Source organism: Ascidiella aspersa, chromosome 8 (genome assembly GCF_963924565.1).
Source record: "Ascidiella aspersa chromosome 8, kaAscAspe10.2, whole genome shotgun sequence".
NCBI classification, from domain to species: domain Eukaryota; kingdom Metazoa; phylum Chordata; class Ascidiacea; order Phlebobranchia; family Ascidiidae; genus Ascidiella; species Ascidiella aspersa.
Genome location: NC_139454.1, coordinates 6,758,479 through 6,785,693, shown reverse-complemented (window position 1 = coordinate 6,785,693; position 27,215 = coordinate 6,758,479). Strand labels below are relative to the sequence as shown.

Sequence of the window (27,215 nt, the reverse complement as noted above, 5' to 3'; positions counted from 1 at the left end):
CGCTTCGGACTTCCTATACGATACGACAATATAACAAGTGCATTTTTTTTTACAAAAACAGTAACATGTGACAGTAGCTATAGTTTAGCGCTTGAGTGGAATGTTGGTACGAAGTACACATCACTGGCATGACAAAATTGGATGGTGTCAGAACAGTTTTAAAAAATACAAGCTAATATTTGAGATACAAGTTAAAACGGATGTTCGTTTTTCGTGTAAGGCATGATTTTATTCTGGAAATTACTATGTCGCCTTTACCCTGTCCTTACATCAAACGAGTAACGTGCTTTCGTATTGGAGCCTGATTGTTTGGAGAAAGTTGCTTTGTAACTGTACTTTTGTTTGTGAGGCATTGTGCATTTCACCTCTTGAAGTTGGCAATAAAAATAATTTCGTAAAGGTGAATTGGAACCAATGTATTGCTATTTGCATAGCAGCTGTGCTGGGTAAAGAGTCTGTAATTGTGTCTTTAGAGTGCACTGGCAATTTACTACGGTCTTAAACCTATGTAAAATAACCAGATCATCCAGTTTGCATTGGATTTTAATATGATTTTAATGCCGCATTTTTAAAGCAGGATCGTTGACTTACAGGCATAGGCCCCTAAGGCGTGAAATTCCGAGCTATTTCTGTCCTGTTTGTTTTGCCTTTTATCTTATCCACGATGACCTTGCGCAGTGTACTTGCGACCGCCTGGCGATTCAAAAAGAGTCTGATCATCGTTTTGGCCCCGTTGGCACTTCTGCCTATCATCATTGTAGGACAGACCCCGGTAAGTTCAACAGTGTGTTTATAGCATATGGGGTTCTCTACATTAGTGCTTGTCAACCTCTCTTGGAACAGTATGCGCTTTTACGTTTACTGAAGAACTTGTACACCCCAGTCCACGCAATGCACTAAACTTATATAGAAACATACCCCCTGTTGTGCTGCAAAATAAATGAACTATTAACGGTAATGAACTAATTGGTAACTCACAAACGATAACCAAGAGAAATATTTGGTTATGATGTCACAATTTAAAAAAATATCGCCTAACAAGCTACGCACGCTTAAACCATGTTGTGCCATGAATTGTACACTCCAGACAGGCTGGTAATAAACCTGTTTAGTTATTATGATACCTGATCGTAGGCTTATTGTCGTGCTGTATCCTATACACCCCAGTAACCCCACCAATGTGGTACACCCTTTCCCATCGCAGACTGCCTTTTTGTGGTATTGCCGTCATATACTCACAAAGGATCCTGATTAGCCGATCGAGTGCTGTTGGTTTAGCAAGTTAAAATAAGTTTTAAAAAATCCCAGCAAACACAGGATCAGTCACTGTACGTGTGTTTTGCTCTTTTAAACTTTATATTCAACATGTTTGTATACGCTTCATCATTGCAGTGATCGAAAGCCATAATCCTGCTTCGATTGGCTTTGATTTCCATACAGATATACCCTAATACAGCGCTCTTCAACCTTTTTTCGTTTGGTGAACCCTTAAAGTTGTTGTGACGAGCCCATCCATCCTTTTTACCTAAAAGGTAAACTGAGGTGAAAAGCGGTATGAAAAATCATTATGCTTAACAATATCATCATGTTTATTAAACCGAGCGAAGCTGCCAAAGTTTTAAACCCTGTCGGTAAAGTTCGATTATGGCTGCAGGCTGCTTGTGAGTACTATTGCATGTCATAAAACAGCGATCAGTGTTAAATATTAATATACGTACTGGTACACCCCATGTATATTTTGTTCACACCGGTTGAAGAGCACCGCCCTACTATATACGTAGGTAGGAACTCTCGGTGTTTAAATATAGTTCACCCACAGATTTAAAATGGCACTCATCGGGGTATTAGATTACCAACACTGCATGTATGTCCATATGCGACTTTATGCGTTTTATAAGCCTTCTCGCGAAACGTTAATTTCACGTATAACGCTGCATTTGCCGTTTTTGTCGCCGTTTCACTTGCAGTTTTATTATTAATCTAACGCTTAAACAACAAACTAGTAAAACGAACGAGAATAAAAAATAGTACCTATGTGAAGCGACAGGTTGGGCTAAAAGCCATCCCAACTTTATGAGCTGCGAGTTTTTCAGAATTTTTTACACAGATAAAGGGTGTTTAATCGACTTGATCATAAAAACAAACATATAGAAAGCGGCGGTAATGTCTTGGCATACTTACAAGTTGCAACACAATGCAACGAACCGTGCACATAGCAGTAAACAATTCAACAAATCATAGTCAACACCAGTTCCAAACAGAGGAATAACAGGGTTGTTTTGTAAGGAAATTCACAGTTTTGAAGAGATCCAAGATGTATTTCTTCCCACTAGCTTTCAATATGTTGACAATTATAAAATATATGCGATATATTTCCAGGGGCATTTCAACGGAAAACACATTGGTCGGAATCAGTTTTTCCAGAGGAGTGTAACGCTTCGTCGGATACAATGGCGCGTAAATTAGGTTTTATTTGTAATGGTTCGCTTTCTTTGTAATGGTTTCGCTTACTTTTTCTGCATTGTCGGCTCAAAAAACTAAATGGCGTGCGGGAATGATTCACTCGACAACAGAAAAAAACTACAACAACATGAAAAAACAGAAAAAAACGAAGACAGAGGCGTGACAAAAACAGCAGAAGCAGAAACGAGAAAAACATATTTTTATATGGGCCGAAAATTTATTTTTGGGACATATCTTGTTTTTGCAGTTATTTCTTCTTGGTTTGCTATGGTTTGCTATGGTTTGCTATGGTTTTCTACGGTTTGCTATGGTTTGCTATGGTATGTTTCAGACCGATTTTCGCCCGAAGCTTTATACAAAAAGTACAGATCGTGGAACTTTTAATTTTTTGTGCGTATAAGAGATTTATGAGTCTGCACCCCTAGGGTCTTTTCTTGGGGGGCAAAAAAACTAAAATATTGTGACCGAATCGTTATAGCTTTTTGTAGCTATCGACTACCATCTAGTTCTTTTTTGGATTTCTATGGTATGTTTCAGAACGATTTTCGCTCGGAGCATTATGCAAAAAGTATAGATCGTGAAACTTTTAAATTTCCAGACATGACGTATAGTGGTATGTAGGTGCGTAAAAGAGGTTTATGAGTCTGCACCACTAGAGGCCTTTGCTTTGAGGACAAAAACCTATAATACTATGACCGAATTGTTTTAGCTCTAGCTATCGACTCCTATATCTAATTTTAATTGTTATGGTTCACTTGCAGGTTGCACGGTGCGCCTTCGTGCTTTGCCTGATGGCCACCTACTGGACAACAGAGGCCTGTCCACTGGCGGTCACTTCCCTGCTGCCAATCGTACTCTTTCCGATGCTTGGAATACAAACCGCCGACAGAGTAAGTGCCCTTGAAACCGCACACACTGTTCGCTGTAACTGTCATAACATGAATTCACGGTATAGTTGCTTGTTTAATAGCTTTGCCTAACCCAGTGGTTCTCAAATTTTTTAGCTTGCGGCACACTGAAAAAATTCTTAACTATTTCAAAGCACACTTTTAACAGAACAACAATTTTACACTCGGCCTTAACGCACGACAAACGATATTTAAATGTCTTATTAATATTATTAACTTGTTATGGATAGAACATATTTAGGTCGAAAATGCTTTCGTGTATGCTTATATCGGTAATACAAAAAACAGTTTTCGTGGCACACTTGACAATCTCTCTCATATGATAAATACCCTATAGTTCTAGATTTAGAACGTCACGTTTGAATAAGGTCGATACTTGAGATGTATTCCGGCAGCACATTGCAATTTTAGGGGTAGTCAATAACGGCGAAAAAATGTTTTGTATAACACTTTTAGACCCTAAGGGCTCATAATAACTTGTAATATATTAGAAGGGTACGTACATTGAAAAGGTTGGTGCCCTTTATCTACTAGACAAAAAACAAAGTATTTTACCCGCGCGAATAATGTATAGCAGGCTTACAAATAGAAAACTCTTCGTTTACAGTGTTGCACTTTTCAAACAAACGATCTTGTGACGTTTCAAGCATCTTCGTTTTCGCAAGTATTTTTATAAACACGATGGCAACATTTATTGTCGAACTTCATTTCCTTCTCTGCGAGAGACAATGCGCATAATATCTCTTTAGTTTCCTATCGCCCTGTTTGATGCATAAAATACTGCAGTGGTCCAAAGGAAAAGAGGTGTTTAAAATTTTACTACATCACATAATTACGTTGCTTTTTATACAATATTTGTTTTTTAAACAAATGAAATGACAAGGTTAGACTGGAGATTCACAACTAGTTATACAATGGAAAGCAGTAGAGAACGACGTCGCAATTTTCTAAATATGTCGTTTTAATGTAACGAAATGACACTGCTACACAACCCCTAATATAGGTATGTTTTGTTGCAATATAACGTATGTTCACATTATGTTAGATTTATTTAAATTGGTTCTGAGCGAATTTTTTTCAAAACCAGAAAGAACTGCACGAATATTAAGAAAAAGACCAAACTTTTTTATGCTGTTGTTTTTAATTTTATTTCGCTCACAAAAAGGCCAGTGAAATGAATTATGTCTAAGCACAAAATCTTTTTAAATTGATTGACTAATGTATATTTTTAACCGCATCATTCTTTCGTTAATTTTCATTCCTAATAAATTTTGCTTCTTTTTTTACTTCCTTGAATTTGAAAATTAACAGGGTCCACATCATTAAGTATAACCTAAATGAGTTAGCCAAGTAAAAAAAGTTTAACACCACCCCACAATTTAAAACTTCAACCTGCATTTAGGATTTTCTTTTATATCCAGCAAATATAGCGTGTTTTAATGCAATTTTTTAGTGTTTTGAAAATATTTTAGTGTTTTGAAATCGGCAATGCCGACTCATGAAATTCGAGTTTATTTGAAATTTATAGACATTCTGTCTAGCCAACAAATAGACGTCGAACAATAAAATAATGAAAATTACCACCACGATTTGAACAAGAATTATTCTTAGTAGCACTTTTATATATAGGTAATTAAACTGCTGCTGTACGTATTTTCTAGTCATAGGCTTACAGGCAAGCAGCATACGTTTTTTATTATTTCTTTGATATAGTGCGACAATTGTAGTCATGCATTGCGATATAGGTTGCCCACCACTACATTAAACAATCTTTCTGCGTTTGCAGGTATCCATGTCTTACATGCGCCAGTTGAACTTTCTGTTCCTTGGCGGACTCATCATGGCGGTTGCGATAGAAGAGTGGAACCTACACCGTCGAATCGCTTTAAGGGTGCTTCTCTTGATCGGATCGAAACCTTGCTGGTAACCAGCGTTGTAATGACTTAACTCAGTCTTGCACCAAAATCATAGTGTTTAAATCAGGGCTGCGGAGTCGGTTAAAAATAACCCGAATCCGACTCAAAAAAAACATAGGTCCGACTCCGGCCAAATGTGCGATTTCGTCGAGTCCCGACTCCGACTTCGCAGCCCAGTGTTTAAATGACCAGACTTCATTTAAGTATTTTGAATAGAATGGCTTGACTTGTATTTAAACTTTTGTACTAATTTCTTGACTTTGGCGTAAGTCAATTTGGAAAATGACTTGGACAATTATTTATTGTATTTATCTACAACCTTTGAAAGATTGGAATATTTACGTCATTTTTTCGAGAAAAACAATTGGTTTATAGTCGCCAAGCGAACTAATGCTAAAGATGGAATGAGTTTATCAATGGCTGTAATCTAATTCGTTTTACTCTATAAAAATGACCTAAATTTAGAATTGACCTGCCATACCAGCTGGACTGGAACCGGACTTCGGTATGCCAAGACTTTGACTTGGGTATTTTTTTGGAACGACCTGCCTAACGCTTAGTTAGTTTTCTAAACATCTGACTGGGCTTGATTTGTTTCAAAATGACTTGTTTATAACACTCCTGCTGGTAATTTAGAGTTGTCATACGGCTAAACATTAAATATCGCTTGTTAAAATTATTGTTCCGTTTCAGGGTCCTGCTTGGCTTTATGTCGGTCACAGCCCTCCTGTCCATGTGGATAAGCAACACGGCCACTGCTGCCATGATGGTGCCGATTGCTATGGCGGTTCACAAGCAGATGACCAACATCGAGGTAAACTTCCAGCAGTGTTGTAATGACTTAACTTTTTTTTTCTTTTTTTTGGATTGACCTGACTTAAGCACACTTAAGTCACGATTTTCGAATGATTGACTAGAACTTGGGTTGAAATAAAGTGTTTTTATTGCATTTTTTATTTAAAAAATGGTTATTCATCTTAAGATTTGCACGTAAAACATTTTGCTTTCAATATGTAGGGTTTTTGTAGTTTTTTATTAGAGGGCATTGCTGTTTTGGACTAATAAACCAATTTAAATAGTTTAACCCGTACGTTTAATTTTTATAACAAGGATATTGATTTGCTCTGATTATTATGACTTGAGGACTTGACATGTCATTTTTTTGGAAATAAATTGACTTGGACTAAATTTTTTTTACAAACGACTTGACTTGGACTGAAGTTTTTCAAACGTGGCTTGACTTGGACTTCAGTCATTTCTAACCGACTTGTTTACAAACCTGACTTCCAGTATTTATTGTTAGGCAAGCAGAAGTCGAGATTAACATGATTTAGCGTTCTTGTTATTGTTTTACTAGGGCTCAAGCAAAAGGGATGACAACATTGAAGGTACTGGAACAGTTAATAAAGTACACCGTAAATGGTCGTCCTGATGTGGTCTTGAATCGTTTAGCACCTCAAAGAGCATTTGAAAAACAAACGGATTAGGCTTTAAATGGATTATAAAATATTTTTATATTTCCTTAGTCGTTTTTTTTTCGTTTTTTATGAACAGCTTATATCCTCATAATTTAGCTTTTGCTTTATTAGCTTATGTAATAGTGTTTGCTGTTTTAAATATAACATGGACATCTTGTAGTCAGTTTTAAAATGGAATTAAATGTTTTTGTACTAACTGCAAAATAAATAAAATCAATATCTTAACAGAGGTGCTTGAGTTTTTAAAAACTTTTTAAGTTAACCACTGCCATACAAAAGAGGTCACATTTTTAAGGAGCCTTAATTTGTTGTTACAGAAACGGAACTTATCAACAAGCAGAAGACTAAAGGTAACTTAACGTATATTCATAGAAAGTTACAGGTTCTCCAAAAACTTACCCAAATATGTTTCTAATTTAAGTTCTTTATTTTACATGAATTTAATCTTAAATCACCGTAAAAATTACCAAGTTTTCTAAGGATCACGAAAATAACTCCTATTTACATTTTTAAACAATCAAAGGCGAGAATATGAGAAGGAATGTGTTAAAAATATTTAAAACAAAATATATATATATTATTAAATGTTACATTATAGCCTCATGTTAACCTTTCCAAATCTAAACACACCTGTATGTTTGATCACAAGGGTAAAAACTTGATCTATAGGACATTCACCATACATTAATTATTATCTGTTGGTAAATTTTAATTTTCTTTTATAGACATTGAAGCAGTTGCGGTAGTTCCAGAAACGGATAACAGCAAGGTAATTTTGACTAGGTGTTTATGATATAAAATCGTTACGTGTTTACTCTACCCTTTTCTGCACATATACAAGAGCCTATCTATTAGGTTTATGAGTCTATACTGCATAACATGAGTCACAAATCTACGCTGAAATTCCAATACTAACCATCCTAGTATCGGACCAGTACCGATACTGATACTTGGCATCGGGTAGAGGATTCGATCCGATATTATCGGACAAAAAAAAACATTGGTGTTTTTATTTTTCAAAATTTCTATATACAAGGGTCTACTTTACAATTTCTTTAATAAATCGCCCTTAGCGACTTCGCGGCTTTTTAAGGGGTAGGGATGACATGGGTCAGTGGCCGATAACGAATTTTTGCTCGGAGATTAGTTATATTTATATTGTATTTTATAGTGGTTTACAACACAAATGGTAGTTTGTAAAGTTTATGAGTTTATACTGCACAACGTGCTACAGAATGCATGACGCCCTTGAGTTGAATATATTTTCGAAAACAAAAATGACATACTAATATCAGAAAAGATGAAAGCGCGAAGCGCGAAAACTTTTTTTTGTCAATATAATTTGTACTTAACGGAAACCCATCGCAAGTAAATCCAGTTCCGTTGCGACACGGTCGCCGCTCTTTTTTGCCAGCTGCAAGTGTAAACATGGCTGGGCGCTTTAATGCCTGAATCATTAGTATTGAAAGCGTAAAATCGCCTCTTTGTAGTGCCCTGAGTTCAACTGCAATACATTTTTTTCTGTTGTTGCAGTTGGAGCGACAGCGAAGGTTCTCGAAAAACCTCCGGAAGGCAATGCTGTTGTGCGTGGCCTATTCCGCCAATATCGGGGGCTTTGCAACCCTAATTGGTACACCGGCAAACCTTATATTACCGGGAACTCTTGACTCAGTGTAAGTTATTTCTGCTGTAACTAAACCCTTATCGTGACTTGGCTTGATCAAATTTTATTTGGTTATTTTCCTGAATATTTTTTATTTGGTTGTTTTATCGAATATTTTTTATTTGGTTAGTTTACTGAATATTTTTTATTTGGTTATTTTATGAATATTTTTATTTGGTTATTTTATGAATATTTTTTATTTGATTATTTTACTGAATATTTTTTATTTGGTTGATTTACTGAACATTTTTGATTTGGTTATTTAACTGAACATTTTTGATTTGGTTACTTAACTGAACATTTTTTATTTGGTTATTTTACTGAATATTTTTAATTAGTTATTTTGTTGAACATTTTTGTACGCATCAAGGCGAAAGTATAGTAAGATATGATTTTTGACGAATGGTTGTCGTGCTTTTTCAGGTTCGGAACAGGGTCGAGCGAAAGCGTTGATTTTTTGTCTTGGTTGGGATTCAGTGCGCCGATATCGCTCGTCTGCTTATTTCTAACTTGGCTTTGGTTGCAATTTAGATTTACTGGACTCAGGTAAAATCGTAAATGTTTCAGGGACTTAACCTGCGTTGAAGTATACTTTGTCGGTTCAGTAATAGCTCAGTTAAGAGTGGTAACTGTTACATAAACTTTCTTGTAAACTAGATTAATGTTGCTTGACAATAAATTGCAAAGCCAAAAGGTCGAGTAGATCGACATCATCTTGTTAAGACGTTTCGATACGAGCTTGTATCATCTTCAGTAAATCTTAACTAATATCACTTTAACTGAAGATGATACAAGCTCGTATCGAAACGTCTTATTCGAGATGATGTCGATCTACTCGACCTTTTGGCTTTGCAATTTATTATCAAGCTACATTACTGACCCGTGCATAGTGCGCCCTAGTATAGATTTCATGTTGTCAGCTTTTTTCTTTCTAAAGAAACTTGTGGGCCAAGAGCGAGAGTGAAACAGATCGAAGAGTATCGCGTTACCTCAAAAAGGCTTACCAAGATTTGGGAGTAATCAAGTAAGTACGGTTGGGATTGCAAACGAAAATTGTTTCTAGCACAAAAAACTAAAATTAATTTTTTTTAATAATAAATCTTAGGTATTGGGCTTTGAAATTCAATATTAAGCTATATTACATATCCGTTCTTGGTGAACCTAAAAATTGTAGGCATCTTCCGATTATTCTTATTCCGACAATATTAGTTATAATTAAGTCCCATTCCCTGTTATACTTTGAACTGTGCTTCATTCTGACATTTTTTCCAAAACTATCCGCATTCATTCTTCTAATTTTGATCTTATTGTTGGAATCCGCGGTGTCACAAGTTCCTGTAAAAGTGAAACAAGCCTTACAGGACAAACCATTAACAACAAATTGATAATTAAAAAAAACGGGAAGACAGGGGAATGGTTAGCTTCTGGAAACCAGAACCTTCGAATACAGCTGCATTAAAAGTAGACGAAATTGCTTCTGTGAGACTTTGTTTCTCGAATTAACTTTGAGCATTTGCTTTCAGATTTGGCGAATACGCTGTTTTAGGCCACTTTCTCGTGCTGGCAGTTCTTTGGCTCACACGAGACCCGAAATTTGTGGACGGTTGGAAAATCTTGTTTCCTAACAGGTTATTTCAAACACGATTTGCATTCAGTCTTTACATGTATTTGACTGTGTATAGCAGCTCTCTTTGTTGCGGGCCAGAATATGTGATGTCTAAAGACACTTTACGAAATGAAATATTTTTTTTAACCTTCCGTTGGTTTAACTTGAAACATGATTATTGGGCGCATATACATAATAGGGAATAGGAATGTCCGATACTTGACATTTTATTCCGATACCTATGCCCGATTTTTTCTACAAAAAGCTTTGCGATCCGATCTGATACCAAATGACGTCATTACTATGCTCAAACAAGTAAAATCGATGAAGTTAGCATCCAAAGGTATTTTTTGCCAGGCTGGTGGGCCAAAATTTGCTTTGGTGTTAATAATTTTAGTTACTTCTTGTTGTTAGCCTTAGTTTTTGTTGTTTACCTTCAAATGTAGAAATCGCTGTGTTGAATCACAATCCGTTTCGGCAATGCCTCATGGCATCATCAGCGTATAAATACAAGTGTACGTTTAAAAACAGCAAAATGACGATTTTTTAATATAATGGCTTTAGTTGCTAATAAAAGAATGAATCTTTTATCTATTATTTGGCCACTCTCTTTCTACTGAAGATAATCAACAGATCCGTGTTTAGTGTTCCTATGGCTTTAGTATTTTTATTAAAATGACTAAAAACAAATTGATGTGATTAAAACTCTAAAATGACTTGTTTTCCACTCTGGTATTACCCCTTATTGCATAACTTTTATAAAGGACGAATAATAGGCCAAAAAGATTTTTTTCAAGGCCAGACTATGTGGCATATCCTTGATACTTCTTCGAATCTCGCCAGGATATTGCAAATAGAAGCTTAATGTTATAGGTGATTTATTTTTGCCAAAAGAGACATGTTTTCGTTTTATAAACTATATTTTTTTATTTTTAAAAGTGGAGATTTATTTCTTTAAGTATATACTGGCCTTTGTTTAAGGATTACTTCAATGGCGTAATATAAAAAACACGTTTTCGATTTTTTAGTGGAATTTGGCATATTTTTGGATTATACAAAAAGTCAGAGGCCAACAATAATTATTTGTCAAGGCCAGACTATAGCACATATTCTTGATTTTTCCAGGTTAATGAAAGACTCGACCTCGGCCATCATCGTCAGCTTCAGTCTTTTCGTCTTTCCGTCCCAAAACCCGTTCCGCGTCTTCCGCAAAACCTCGGAGAAGCCCAAGCCCTCTGCCCCGCTCCTGCCGTGGAAAGTGGCCCAGAAACGACTGGCCTGGGATGTCGTGCTGCTGCTGGGCGCTGGATTTGCCCTGGCTAGGGGTTGCGAAGTAATTTGCTATTTTATTTGACGCTTAGTGCTTTTTTGTTTCGCATTCTGTTTGAATACGAAATACTGATGATTAGAGATGTCCGCAACTTGACATTTTAACCCGATATTTAAAAAAAGTAACGAGATCCCATCGAAAACAAATGACGCCATAACTATGCGTGAACAAACGAAATACATTGAATTCAAACGTTTAACGAGACCTTTTACTATATTTTTAAATAAAATTTGCCTTAGCGTGAATAAATTTAATTAAATTGTTAAACTACTCTTTTTGATCAATTTACCTTTAGAAATTGCAGCATCGGATAATTATGGCTAAATTACAAATATTAATTTGGTATCGGGCCGGCAACGATACCGCCGGGTATCGACTCAAAATCGATATTATCGGGCATCCATAACATCTACATAAAATGTCTGAAACCTAGAAACTTATATTGCTCGACTAATGCTGTTTAGTTATTTGAAATAAATAATGAGTAAAAACAATAAAAAAAAAATTGAACGTTAAACTAATAAAATTGGTAAACTAGTCTGATTATGAGCAGTGACGTCTAAACATTACACAAAACGCAACATATAGAAAGCAAATTGTTTTATGTACAAATAATTTGCTGAATAAATTAAATCCAAGTCAAATCATTTGTGAAATAACTCAAGTCCAAGTCAATAACTTAACTAAAGAAACAGCAAAAACGCAACATATTGCTAACAAATTGTTTTATGAGCAAAAAGTAAAATAAATAGTTCAATTTATGAAACAAATCCTTTTTATAGCCCAAGTTATTTGTTTGAAAGACGTAAGTCAACTCAAGTCATTTAAAAACAGTGGCTTAAGTTCACTTAGGAATTCATTTTACCCAAACGACTTAAGTCAAGTCAGGTCATTTGAAAACAGTGACTTAATTGCACTTAAGTCAAGTCATTGGTTATTGACTTAAGTCATTACAACACCGGTATATATACCTTTAACAAAAAACGTTGCATATACCTTAAACAGCGCAAATATTATCGCAGGATGCAGGATTCACGGACTGGGTCGGCGATAAGATTACCGGACTTTCTTCCTTCCCGCCGGCTGCTTTTGCGCTGATTGTTTCTATCACTCTTTCGCTACTGACAGGTCAGTAAGATTTTGGTTGCATACGGACCCAAACTAGCCTCGCCAGTATGTTGCAAGGACCAGTTTAATGACATATGATATTGCAAAGACCAGCTTAATGGAATAGATTAAAACTATGTTTTAGTTTTATACACTACATTTGTTTTCCTTAATCGGGAATTTTTTTTTTTCAATGTAAAAAATGTTATTTTTTTTATTTTGATTGGAATTTAACATATTGTTGGATTATACAATAAACCAAACCTTGGTCAAAATAACCTACCATAATGAAGGTTTTGGACAAGGTGTCAAATTTGCGCATAGGTTAAGTTATAAATCAATCTTTTTAACACGCAAATGTTATGCTAAAAAGTCCATTTTCGTATAAACAAATTTTTGAATACACTTCATTAAACGCAAGTAACATGTCTTAATGACTTCAGGTCAATTCAGTTTGGTGAACTACTTAAGTTAAAAAAAAATAAGTAAAAAATCAATCCAACTCAAGCCATTTTTTCCGAAAATACATAAGTCAAGACAGGTGGTTTTGCCTAAAAACGCTCAGGTCATGTTAAGTCATTTAAAAAACGACACTTTAAATAAGAAGTTCTTGAAGTTGTTTTTACCGCGGACCGCCTAACAAATTTTTGCTCAGCGTGTACCAGACTGGGCATGACTTTTTTCAGATGACGTCATAAATCGATGTCATAATAAAAAGACACTTCGGAAATCTGCTGTTTCCAAGGCGAAAATGTGAAATTGAAATAAAGTTTAGATACAATCAGTGTAAACTTTTTTTATAAAATAAACCATTTCTTTAAAATTTCATCACTTTTAAATAATACACTAATATTTCAAAAGGCCTTCATAGACCCCCTAAACCTAGTATAAGTACCCCAGGGGGGCATGGGCCACAAGAACCCCCGCTTTAAATATATTTCAAGACAGTGACTGAAATGCGGTGACAACGTTACATCGTTGCTTTTTGGCAGTGTTGTAATGACTTAAGTCAATGACTTGACATGACTTGGACTTAGGTCTTTTAGAGAATTGACATGACTTGGACTTAGGTCTTTTAGAGAATTGACCTGACTTGAACTTAAGTCATTATGTCAAATTACTTGGGTTGAAGTTAAGTGTTTTGTTTTTAAAGTTTTTTTTTATAATTCAGCTATTTATCGCAAGTTTTGCACATAAAACGATTAGATTGCTAAATGTGTTTTTAGTTACTTGTTAGTTAATCTATTGCTTTTACCCGGTCGAGTTTACCCATATTAATGGTTGATCGTTTTATTATTACATTAGTGATTTGACTGGGACTTCACTTGGGCAACTGATGGCTTGGACTGGGACTTGACTTGGGCAACTGATGGCTTGGACTGGGACTTCACTTGCCATTTAAAAAAAAAGACTCGACTGGACTTTATTTCATAAAGTCATTTCATAAATGACTTAACTGGGACTTAGGTCATTTCAAAATGACTTGCCTGGGACTTAAGTCAAATGACTTGTTTACAATGCTGTTTTTTGTTCGCAGAGTTTACTAGCAACGTGAGCACAGCGAGCATCTTCCTCCCGGTTCTCTGTCGTCTCTCGTCTCACGCCAACATCCACCCCCTCTACATCGCCATTCCCGCCACCATCTCATGCTCCTTCGCCTTTGCGTTGCCCGTGGCAACCCCTCCCAACGCGATCGCCTTCTCTTACGGCTCGCTGAAAGTCAAAGATTTGGTGAGATCGCAAATTTCAAGTAGTTTATTTTGTTCATTCATTGCTTAAGCCTTGTTATCAAGTAATTTGCAAAAAAGTCAATGTATTTTGTAACCATAACATACAAAGCCCCACTGCTGTAATGACTTAAGTCAAGGACTTGACCAAGGACTTGACTTAAGTGCACTCAAGTCACTGTTTTTGAATGACTTGACTTGAATTAAGTCATTTGGAGACTTGTCTTTCGGACAAATAACTTGGATAAAAATGAACTGTTTTCATCAAATGCTTTTCTATAAAATTGAGCTATTTATCCCAACACATAAAACAACGTACTTGCTATGTGTTGGCAATTTATGATTTATTTTTTGAAAAAAATTCTAGTTTAACGATTTATCTCTATGACAAGGACCTGTCCTGAAGTTGACTTGCTCTAATTAAAACTTGACTGGGACTTGACTTCTTATTTATTCAAAAATACTTGACTTGACCCGACTTTAGATCTTGACCCCCACTTAAAAAAACTAGAATAAAAAATAATGTTAAGAATATTTATAAAAACAGGTTTAAAACATAAAATTACTTCTCAAAATTTTACACAAATATATATTTCGCCTTATGAACAGTCATCATTAGTTTATGTACAAAAAGCAAGCATGCATAAAAGGCTAATGGCTTAAACTTGTCTAATGCAAACGCAAGAATATTTTTTACATTTGATTGTCCAGAATCCTTACTTTCAAAAGTGTTTCAGCTTAAAGTATATTATATTCTTCTGTTCTACAGGTCTCCACGGGCTTGGTCCTAAACTTTATCTGCATTTTCATACTGAACGCGTTCTTGAATTCGACCGGAGTTGCAATCTTCAACCTGAACAACCCGTCCAACCTAAATGCGACATTCACAGACTGAAAGTAGCACCCGTGACGGCATTTTCACCTTGCAACCACAGTACTCTAGGAAATACCCGTGCTGCAGCACAGTGCCGTTACTTGTAACTATCTATGGAACCTGTAAACATGGGTGGGACCTGCACAATATTATAAAACAAGCCAATAAATTGCCAATTGCTGTCAGTTGAGGCACGTATAGTAATACTTTTTTTGTGCACTAAACCGTGCAATGTGCGTTCCAGTTGTTAGGTTTCAGCCAAAGACTAATTTTGTTTTATGCCTATTGGTAAAACTGGCCCTGCCGAAACGTTTCAAGTTCTACTTTAGTTACTATAAGCGTATTGAACTAGGCTACTTAATTACGTACATAACTATAGTGCCAATTAAATTATTTTGATACTCAGCAAATATATATTTATGTTAAGTGGCTCAGGTATTTTTGTGTAGAATACTTTACAGTGTTTTAATCAAGTTCAAGTGAAATGATTTTCGAAACAAACTTCCCAGTGTTACTCAACGATGAAAAATAATAGTCCAGTTCTGGTGACAGAAATTGTAAATGAATTTTTTCCGAAGGTAAATTTAGCCATCTAGAAGTATTTTTTAACCACACGTGTTCGCGTAACATACTTAAAATTAACAAATGGTGGAATTTTATATCTTTGTCTATTTTGCACAACGTTATTTAACGAAAAAGGCTTAATTGAAGACAACTTATTTATAAAAATTATTTAATGCTGGAAGGGTAAAATTCGGTTTTCAGGTTACAAACGGGTTTTACCATTTTTCATGTTGTCTTTTGTTTGTCTTGTCGCACTTACAAAAACTCAACTTATAGGCAACCGCCTTTGGCTAACTTCTATTAAAAAAAAGTCGAACATTTTCCTTCCTATCACCAGTTAATATATTCGCGTTTTTTAAAACTATCCCAACAGCAGTTTATTTATTATGAGTTGCAACTGTTTTAAACTGTTTTTTTTTGTAAACATGATGGGTTGCAGTTAAGCTGCAATAACGCTATAATTAATAACAAGTATGTGTGTATATGAGAATTACTGTTGTTCTGAAACGTTCGTTACTCAAGTTGATATGAGGTTTAAAAATAAACTTACAAAAACGCTGTCAAGCCGATTTAGCGTTTAAATTAAAAAAGTTGTGCGCCGTGTCAAAATTTGTTTTTTTCTTTGTGATTTGCGTGAATGACGTTGCATTTTTATTACGTATGTGATTCAAAGTGTATGACTCGAGTTCATTTTGTCATTAAACGGGAAAAAAAGTAGAACGGGAATTTTATTTTGGGCGGTAAAACTGGCTACAGTTTAAGTGGCAATTTCCTAGATATAAGTCGTTATAGATACATGACAATTTTGTGTCTCGATGCATAAAAATCCTAAACCTAAACAAAGTTTGTATTTGTCTTAAATCAGTGGTCGGCAAACTTTTTTTGTCGCGGCCCAAAGTACCCTTTTCAGAGCTATTGAAGGTCCACTACGTAAAACCACTACGAAAACGTGGCGGATTCATGATATTTGACTTTAAGGTGAAATATAATACGGCGCCTTGGTGCCCAAAACACTGACATATGATAATGTAAAACATACTATAAAACGAATAATAAACGTGCGAAGCGCAACAATCTTTTTAGTTACTTACAGTTTAAGTTGGCAAAAATATAGTTGGACAGGCTCCCACATTTGGCACGTGGGCCTTTCTAAGCTGAACCAACTTAAAAATTATATGCCACACCAACTTTTAAAAGAATTGCACGACAATGAATGCACGACTATCACGCGGCCCACAAATACATTATACAACTAAGCAATTCTAAAGTGATACACGGGCCAATAAAATTGGCTCTGCGGCCCACAGTTTGCCGACTTTGCCTAAAACGGTCTTTAACCGGATCACTGTGGGGTTTGTGTCCTGGCCTTTTTTTCCCGGGTAAATCCGTTTTTTTTGGCCAGTATAGAAACTGAAATTATTACTAATACTGACACTACCATATATTACCTATTACCTACACCCAAACAAAAAGGCGAAAAGTTGACTTTCTGCCAATGCGCAGTTATAACTCGGGCCCTACCTCCCTGTGGCGGCACCATCTCCCTTTGGGAATGGTTGTCCGGAGGCGGGCCTGAACCATTACTGACATTTCAGACATCTCCGGCCTCCTTTTTGGCCAATGGGAAGATAAAGTCACTACCCCTTTTACCTTTTACTTTCTTTGCTTTTTTTTAGTTAGCAAAAAAAAAAGAAAACTTATTTACAAACCAATAAAAAAAAAAAACTTATTTACAAACCCATAAGAAAACCGTAACCAAGGCAATAAAACCGATTTATTGTAGAATTATAGCTTTCGCATTTATGTTTTTCAAATATAATGAAAAGCTTTCTTATTTTTTTTAAAACATATGGGTGTAATTACTTTTTAGCTTATAGACCAGTATATAATAATGAAAAAAAAATATATATACTTGTCCTCGACATTGAACCTAACTTGCGTTATAAAAAAATATAAAAATGACAAAAATCACACTGCGTCGTCGCTTACGTGAAACGTTCTAATTTTCATAACAATATTTTGATTCATATTTTAACGAGAATCAACCAACAAACGAAAGTTTAAACGCAGATTACTTGTTAACGAAAAACAAATTTTTAACCGCTCTTCTCGGGTGCCCACCAATAAAAAGTAAACGAACTGAGTTTGACTTTGTACAGTGGCCATATCGTATAGTTGGAGTTTATCCGAGGCGCGATTATTACTAGTTAAAATAAAAAAATAAAAGATAAAAATAAGCTATAATACGGCCCGTTAATTAAAGAAGAAAAAAATGTTATACGCCTATTACATTGTAAACTTCAACAGTAACGTTTAAAAGTAAAATTCAAAGTCTTTGTATCATTTGCTTCAAATTGTGAAAGCGGCTTCTGCAAAAATATAAATGTGAAAAACAATAGAAACGAAATAAACAATTTTGAATTCTCACTGTCTGGTTCTCACGGAGAAACTATAAGCTCTTCGTCGCCAACCAACAAACGAAAGTTTAATAGAGGATTACTTAAAACAAAATTCAAGGTTTAAACAGGTCTTCTTCAAGATCGGCGAAGTGCTGCTTGACAAGTCCTAAACCTTGGGTGAGCTTGTCCGATGTAGGAAGTTAAGGAACTACGAGCTTTGTTTGTACTTAGATGGGCGATTGTAAGAAGACTGCTCGTAAGTGTTATTATAGTTAGTTGGTTGCAGCTTAATATACGAACAGTTGTTTCATAAACCAACAATGTCTTTTTCTGGATGTGGCAGAATACTATACTACAAAGTTACAAACATCGCGCCTACAAAAAACAACTCAACAAAAAAATCGGCTAAAGAAATTAATACATCTTTGAAAAAAAACTTACAAAAAATATATTAGAAAACGAAAATTTTGTTTTATCCTAAGAAAAAAACAAAAATTTTTTTAGCCAGCCGAAATATTCGCAGTTTGTCCAAACGGACTCTGAGAAACCGCAAATTATCATTTTTTCATTCTGAAGTCATTTTCTCAAAAACAGTAGCGTTTGTGGATTCTAAAGATTGGTGGTTAAAAGACTTCTGGTGAATATACACAGTTCATCTTAAGTTGGATTTCAAAATCAACAATTTTCCCAAAACGACTTCTAACAGGTTGACGTCATGAAGCTTATCGCAGCCTACAAATAGTTATAAGAATGAGATTTGTCTGTGTGATATAACGCTCGACTATTTATTATAGGGCATTTCACATCATCAGTGTTCCCTATCTTATAACATAGGGCTAAATCGGCAAAATTGGCCAATTTCGACGCTCATATACTAGCGATTTTTTTCGAATTTTTTTCGACCTGCTCCGATTAGGCTGAAATTTTCACAGAAGATGCGCTAGGACAATATGAATGCAACGGTGATACTTATATAGTCAAATTCTTTATAATTAACGAGAAAATGGACATTTTTTATAAAATTTATCCAAAAAAACGCGATTTTTGGCATTTTTTTAAAATCGACCTTCTCCGATTTGAGTGAAACTTTGTGCGTAGATGCGCCTTGGACGTAAAAAGAACATGGTAAAGTTTCAACCCCCTAACACTTAAAATAAAGCTTAAAAACGACTTTAAAGTTTTTTTCGATTTTTTTTTAATTTTTCGAATTTTTGGAAAAAAAATCCCGATCTATTACTAATGTACTACCAGTGGTTAATTTTATTCAGTATTCATTATTTATTCTGACAATGTCAGATTTTCTGCGTGCAGATTAATTCGCCGCCAAAACTTTATGCTAGCAAGCTACAAGTGACAGTTAGCACTTCAAAACCGAGTTGCCAAATACATTCCTATCCAGTGAAGCTCTTAACGGGAGCAATTTGCTGCGCCCAAAAGCCACAAGTCAGGTGTTATTAGCTTGTTGTAATGCAAAAACTTTGTGTTAAATTAAGGTTATAAACTACATAAAAAAACTTTCGTTTGTTGGTCGAAATGGTAGCAAAAATTAAGTAAAATGTTCTGTTTCAATGAGTTTGGTAAATTTTGATTAATTTATTAAAGCAAATCATTTGAAAAAATCAGGCCAAGATAGTCACAAACAAATCTCAACATACAGTTACCTGCAGTCTATTGCAAAGTGAAGTGCGTTATTTTAACAATAGACCGTAAAACTATTTTTTTTCTTCGCCTGCGGAACTCAGCTGGTAGAATGTCGTTTTGGCTCGATTCTTCCAACTGAATAAAAGGGCCGGAAATACGTTAGTGATGTTCTAAGCCAAGCCCTTTATTAAACCTGTCTCCACCAGCGAACAGGTGCCACCACGAAGGTAGGGTCCGAGTTGCAAAGCGGAGTAGTGATTTTTTTTGTGGAAAAGTAGCCAATGTTTCGAGTAATACGCAATATAGATATGTTTTTTTGCAAGCGATAACCCGCACAACTCGATGATATGTTTTGGTACCGAATAAGAAGTTATCTAAATGTAAAACAAACACATTTTTATCATCTTTGTACAATAACGACAGTCTACAATTTTTTAAAGTAAAGGTTAAACACAATGAAAAATGAACAGGCGCAGTCAGAAACAGGCTCTGTTTTCTTCAAATAGTTCAGACGGTAATTCCAAATTTCATCATTCTACGCAGTTTTACAATGATAGGTTTATTTAGTAGGTTGGTATAAGAGGTAAATATTTAAACCTTTTGTTTGTGGTGGAGGTGGTACAATTTTGTCAGCTCGTTATGTTGCTTTAAATAAAAGTGGTAGGATTCTAGACCAGCGCCCCTTTTTCACAAGACCATTGTTTTTTATAAGTTTATCCACTTTTACATCGTAATTTCAATAAACACTTTTTTATATAATAACCCCTTTGCTATTCACAAATACCACCGACGATTTTAATAACGGTGTTAACAACGGAAATTACCCGGAAATTAATAACACAGTGAAGCTCTAATTATGTTTTACCACAAGGTATTTTCATTTGGGAAAACACAATAAGACAAAGCAACAAAACCTAAAGCAAAACAATTTATAAAACCATAGTAATAAAACCAACGATATAATAAAGCTAAACACGCATATTACTTTCCAGTACAGAATAAGATCAAAATCGTACCCGAATAAGGCCTGAATGGCCAAAATAACGGCTCTGGCGCCGCTGTTTTGGCAACGGATTTTTGTTCCTGTTTGGGGTTATTGTAGGTTAATTAGTGGGTTAGAAAATGGGTTAGGGTTGAAATTATTAATGGAGTTAGAAAAATACTTAGGGGTGGGGTTCGGGGTTAGGTAAATGTTGTTTAGGCCTGATTCTTATCATTTAGGTCTTATCCAGACGGATTTATTTATTTCGATTTAAACGTTTTTTAATCTGACGAAAATGTTGTTCTTATTTCGGTCTTATGGCTGTTGTTCGGTCTTATGGCTGTACCTCGCTGAATATGATAAATGCTGAGTCACGGTCGTATACGTCAGTTGTGCTGAATCAGTTGGAATCGTAGGTTTCTTCTTGTTGCGCATCTACCACCAGGGGAAAACATAAATAGAAATAAAATATTGGCGCGAAACTGTTCCAGATTGGTCTAAAGTTTAGACTGTAAACTCAACTTATAGTCAACCGCCTTTGGCTGACTTCTATTAAAAAAAAAGTCGAACATTTTCCTTCCTATCACCAGTTAATATATTCGCGTTTTTTAAAACTATCCCAACAGCAAATTATTTATTATGAGTTGCAACTGTTTTAAACTTTTTTTTTTGTAAACATGATGTGGTACAGTTAAGCTGCAATCACAAATATAATTAATAACGAGGTTGTGCGTATATGCAGTGTTTTTTTTAAGGTGTTTTGGGGGACCGAAACGGTCCCCCAAATTTCTCCAGCGGTTTCCCAAATTTTGGACTTGCAACTTTTTGGTATTTAAATGAAACACTTGCGGTTTCTTTAAACTACTTAGCGGTCACCCAAACCAAACCTTAAAAAAAACCTGCGTATATGAGAATTACTGTTATTTTGAAACGTTCGTTACTCAAGTTGATATGAGGCTTAAAAATAAACTTACAAAAACAAAAATACTGTCAAGTCAATTTAGCGATTTAATTAAAAAAGTTGTACGCCGTGTCAAATTTTTTTTTCTTTGTGATTTACGTGAATGACGTTGCATTTTTATTACGTATGTGATTCAAAGTATATGACTCGAGTTCATTTTGTCATTAAACGGAAAAAAAAAGTAGAACGGGAATTTTATTTTGGGCGGTAAAACTGGCTACAGTTTAAGTGGCAATTTCCTAGATATAAGTCGTTATAGATACATGACAATTTTGTGTCTCGATGCATAAAAATCCTAAACCTAAACAAAGTTTGTATTTGTCTTAAATCAGTGGTCGGCAAACTTTTTTGTCGCGGCTCAAAGTACCCTTTTCAGAGCTATTGAAGGTCCACTACGTAAAACCACTACGAAAAAGTGACGGATTCGGGATATTTGACTTTAAGGTGAAATATAATACGGCGCCTTGGTGCCCAAAACACTGACATATCATAATGTAAAACATACCATAAAACGAAGAATAAACGCGCGAAGCGCAACAATCCTTTTTGATTACTTACAGTTTAAGTTGGCAAAAATATAGTTGGACAGGCTCCCACATTTGGCACGTGGGCCTTTCTAAGCTGAACCAATTTAAAAATGATATGCCACACCAACTTTTAAAAGAAGTGCAATGAATGCACGACTATCACGCGGCCCACAAATACATTATAAAACTAAGCAATTCAAAAGTGACTCACGGGCCAATAAAAACTTAAAAAAAAAAACTTTTTCCATGACGGCGGTTTTTAAACGGATCACTGTGGGGTTTGTGTCCTGGCCTTTTTTCCCGGGTAAAACCGGTTTTTTTTGGCCAGTATAGAAACTAAAATTATTACTAATACTGAAACCACTATTTATTACCTATTACCTACACCCAAACAAAAAGGCAAAAAGTTGACCTTCTGCCAATGCGCAGTTATAACTCGGTCCCTACCTCCCTGTGGCGGCACCATCTCCCTTTGGGAATGGTTGTCCGGAGGAGGGCCTGAATCATTACTGACATTTCAAACATTCCCGGCCTCCTTTTTGGCCAATGGGGAAATAAAGCCACTACCCCTTTTACCTTTTACTTTACTCTTACTTTCTTTGCTTCCTTTAGTTAGCAAAAAAAAAGAAAACTTATTTACAAACCCATAAGAAAACCGTAACCAAGGCAATAAAACCGATTTATTGTAGAATTATAGCTTTCGCATTTATGTTTTTCAAAAATAATGAAAAGCTTTCTTATTTTTTTTTAAAATATATGGGTGTAATTAGTTTTTTGCCTATAGACCAGTATATAATAATGAAAAAAATATATATATACTTGTCCTCGACATTGAACCTAACTTGCGTTATAAAAAAATAAAAAATAACAAAAAAAAACACTGCGTCGTCGCTTACGTGAAACGTTGTAATTTTCATAATAATATTTTGATTCATATTTTAACGAGAATCAACCAACAAACGAAAGTTTAAACGCAGATTACTTGTTAACGAAAAACAAATTTTTAACCGCTTCTCGGGTGCCCAACAATTTAAAGTAAACTAACTGAGTTTGACTTTGTACAGTGGCGATATCGTAGCTAAGGTTTATGCGAGGCGCGATTATTACTAGTTAAAATAAAAAAAAAAAGATAAAAATAAGCTATTATACGGCCCATTAACTAAAGAAGAAAAGATTGTTATACGCCGATTACATAGACTTCAAAAGTAACGTTTAAAAGTAAAATTCAAAGTATGTTTTATTAGCGTTTTAGTCAACTGACATCCTTTGTTTCAAACTGTGACAGCGGCTTCTGCAAAAATATAAATGTGAAAAACAATAGAAACGAAATAAATAATTTTGAATTCTCACTGTCTGGTTCTCACGGAGAAATTAAGCTCTTCGTCTCCAACCAACAAACGAAAGTTTAATCGAGGATTACTTAAAACGAATTTTAAGGTTTAAACGTGTCTTCAAGATTTGCCAAGTGCTGCTTGACAAGCCCCAAAACCTTCGGTGAGCTTGTCCGATGTAAGAAGTTAAGCAACTTCGAGCTTGGTTTTTACTTCGATGGGCGATTGAAAGACGACTGCTCGTAAGTGTAATTATAGTTAGTTAGTTACAGGTTATTTGGAGGAACGAATGGAAATCACTGAAAACGGTGTTTCAGAAACAAAAAAAAGAAAACGGTTGTCATAAACCAACAACGTGTTTTCCTAGATGTGGCAGAATACTACTATACTACAAAGTTACAAACATCGCGCCTACAAATAACAACTCACCAAAAAACTCGGCCAAAGAAATTAAGACATCTTCGAAAGAAAACTTGCAAAAAATATATTAGAAAAGGAAATTTTGTTTTATACTAAGAAATACAAAAAAAAAAATTTAGCCAGCCGAAATATTCGCAGTTTGTCCAAACAGACTCAGAGAAACCGCAAATTATCATTTATTCATTCTGAAGTCATTTTCTCAAAAACAGTAGCGTTTGTGGATTCTAAAGATTGGTGGTTAAAAGACGTGAACATACACAGTTCATCTTAAGTTGGATTTCAAATTCAACAATTTTCCCAAAACGACTTCTTGACGTCATAAAGCTTATCGCAGCCTACAAATAGTTATAAGAACGAGATTTGTCTGTTTGATATAACGCTCGACTATTTATTATAGGACATTTCACATCATCAGTGTTCCCTATCTTATAACATAAGGCTAAATCGGCAAAATTGGCCAATTTCGACGCTCATATACCAGCGATTTTTTTCGAATTTTTTTCGACCTGCTCCGATTTAGCTGAAATTTTCACAGAAGATGCGCTAGGACAATATGAATGCAACAGTGATACTTATATAGTCCAATTCTTTATAATTAACGAGAAAATGGACATTTTTTATAAAATTTATCCAAAAAAACGCGATTTTTGCCATTTTTTAAAAATCGACCTTCTCCGATTTGAGTGAAACTTTGTGCGTAGATGCGCCTTGGGCGTAAAAATAACATGGTAAAGTTTCAACCCCCTAACACTTAAAATAAAGCTAAAAAACGACTTTAAAGTTTTTTTCAATTGTTTTAATTTTTCGAATTTTTGGAGAAAAAAATCCCGCTCTATATGTACCAGTGGTTAATTTTATTCAGTATTCATTCTGACAATGTCAGATTTTACGCGTGCAGATTAATTCACCACCAAAATTTCATGCTAGCAAGCAATAAGTGACAGTTAGCGCTTAAACCGAGTAGCCAAATACATTCCCATCCAGTGAAGCTCTTAACGGGAGCAATTTGCTGCGCCCAAAAGCCACAAGTCAGGTGTTATTAGCTTGTTGTAATGCAAAACCTCTGTGTCAAATTAAGGTTATAAACTGCATGAAAAAACTTTCGTTTGTTGGTCGAAAGGGTAGCAAAAATTAAGTAAAATGTTCTGTTTCAATGAGTTTGGTAAATTGTGATTAATTTATTAAAACAAACTATTTGAAAAAATCAGGCCAAGATAGTCACAAACAAATTTCAACATACAGTTACCTGCAGTTTGTTGCAAAACGAAATGCGTTTTTTTAACTAACTATAGACCGTAAAACTATTTTTTTTCTTCGCCTGCGGAACTTAGCTGATAGAATGTAAGTTGTAGTAATCGTTTTGGCTCGATTTTTCCAACTGAAGAAAAGGGCCGGAAATACCACAACACGGTTAGTGATGGTCTAAGCCAAGCCCTTTATTAAACCTGTCTCCACCAGGGAACAGGTGCCACCACGAAGGTAGGGTCCGAGTTGCAAAGCGGAGTAGTGATTTTTTTTTGTGGCAAAGTAGCCAATGTTTCGTGTAATACGCAATATAGATATGTTTTTTTTGCAAGCAATAACCCGCATAACTCGATGATATGTTTTGGTAGCGAATAAGAAGTTATCTACATGTAAAAAAACACGTTTTTATCATCTTTATACAATAACGACAGTCTACAATTTTTTAAATGAACAGGCGCAGTCAGAAACAGCCTCTGTTTTCTTCAAATAGTTCAGACGGTAATTCCAAATTTCATCATTTTGCGCAGTTTTACAATGATAGGTTCATTTAGTAAGGTAGATATAAGACGTAAATATTTAAACCTTTTGTTTGTGGTGGAGGTGGTACAATTTTGTCAGCTCGTTTTGTTGCTTTAAATAAAAGTGGTAGGATTCTAGACCAGCGCCCCTTTTTCACAAGACCATTGTTTTTTATAAGTTTAATCACTTTTACATCGTAATTTCAATGAACACTTTTTTATATAATAACTCCTTTGCTATTCACAAATACCACCGACGATTTTAATAACGGTGTTAACAACGGAAATTACCCGGAAATTAATAACACAGTGAAGCTCTAATTGTGTTTTACCACAAGGTATTTTCATTTGGGAAAACACAATAAGACAAAGCAACAAAACCTAAAGCAAAACAATTTATAAAACCATAGTAATAAAACCAACGATATAATAAAGCTAAACACGCATATTACTTTCCAGTACAGAATAAGATCAAAATCGTACCCGAATAAGGCCTGAATGGCCAAAATAACGCCTCTGGCGCCGCTGTTTTGGCAACGGATTTTTGTTCCTGTTTGGGGTTATTGTAGGTTAATTAGTGGGTTAGAAAATGGGTTGAATCAGTTGGAATCGTAGGTTTCTTCTTGTTGCGCATTTTCTTCTTGTTGTGGAGGCCCTGACGTCATGTTTTCTCCTGACGTCATGTTTTCTTAATCTCTTTTCTGCGATCTAGAACCATGGCTTGGTTTGGGAAGGTAAAGGCTGCCCAGTGATGGTACTTTCGTAGATCGGGTTAAAAAGTGGTATTTATCAGTTATTTTAAACATAACATATGGTATTCTCCTAAAATTATTCATTGTTCTTCTCATTTTAAACATAACAAATCTGAGAATGTTAGTCTTAATTAGAAATGCCTAGTAGGGATGAAACATACACACACATATTTCTTCAAAAACTGTAATATAGCCCTTCTAAAGCTGCTTTTCGACCAACGATCGATTATGCAACTCTTTGTATTACGTCACAGAAATGATTTGTTTTCCTTGTCGTTGGCATGGCTACTACTATTAAATCATGACATCGCATTGGTCAGAAAAGATACGGCGTTATGTTTCAAAAATATGGAAGATGTTTTATCTATACACTGAAGAAACATAACTCAAACAAATACATCACCATTTTCTTTGCGTCGAGCACTTGCTTAACCCTTTGACCTTGAGGGCTGTCCGATATTTTGAAGCCGAATCCTTGCGCCCCCTTGTGTATGATTACTTGCATCTCAAGTGGGGAGGGGAGGGTCCCCATGCTACCGGCCCTGCAAAAGTGGAGACGTCGGTTGAGAGAAACGTTGCATAAAATCACAAAAAATTAATTGATTTTCGGCTAAAAACCGAAGATTTATCTGCCGACTAAGTAATCAGAGCTTTTAGTTGAGGTATTTTAGTTTTGAGAACCTACCCATCATTTTCAACTTGACCGGGTTGATCGACTTCTTTGTTGAATTGAACTGAAGGATGAGTTTCTGTTAATAACATCAATTTCCACAACAAACTGATTAAATGTAATATTTTGAAAG

The 27,215-nt window shown here is 35.3% G+C and overlaps 1 protein-coding gene across 1 annotated transcript; it reads left to right on the top strand.

The window, feature by feature from the left end:
- Positions 1–664: 664 nt before the first annotated feature.
- Positions 665–15,115, top strand: LOC146135565 (Na(+)/citrate cotransporter-like). The gene is made up of 15 exons (XM_083396078.1): positions 665–772; positions 3,225–3,353; positions 5,158–5,294; positions 5,981–6,101; positions 6,645–6,675; positions 7,083–7,115; positions 7,491–7,548; positions 8,256–8,438; positions 8,852–8,974; positions 9,366–9,452; positions 9,952–10,056; positions 11,160–11,367; positions 12,387–12,492; positions 14,009–14,202; positions 14,968–15,115. The coding sequence occupies exons 1-15, from the start codon at positions 665–667 to the stop codon at positions 15,091–15,093; spliced, it is 1,749 nt and encodes a 582-aa protein (XP_083252204.1). The 3' UTR covers positions 15,094–15,115.
- Positions 15,116–27,215: the final 12,100 nt, after the last annotated feature.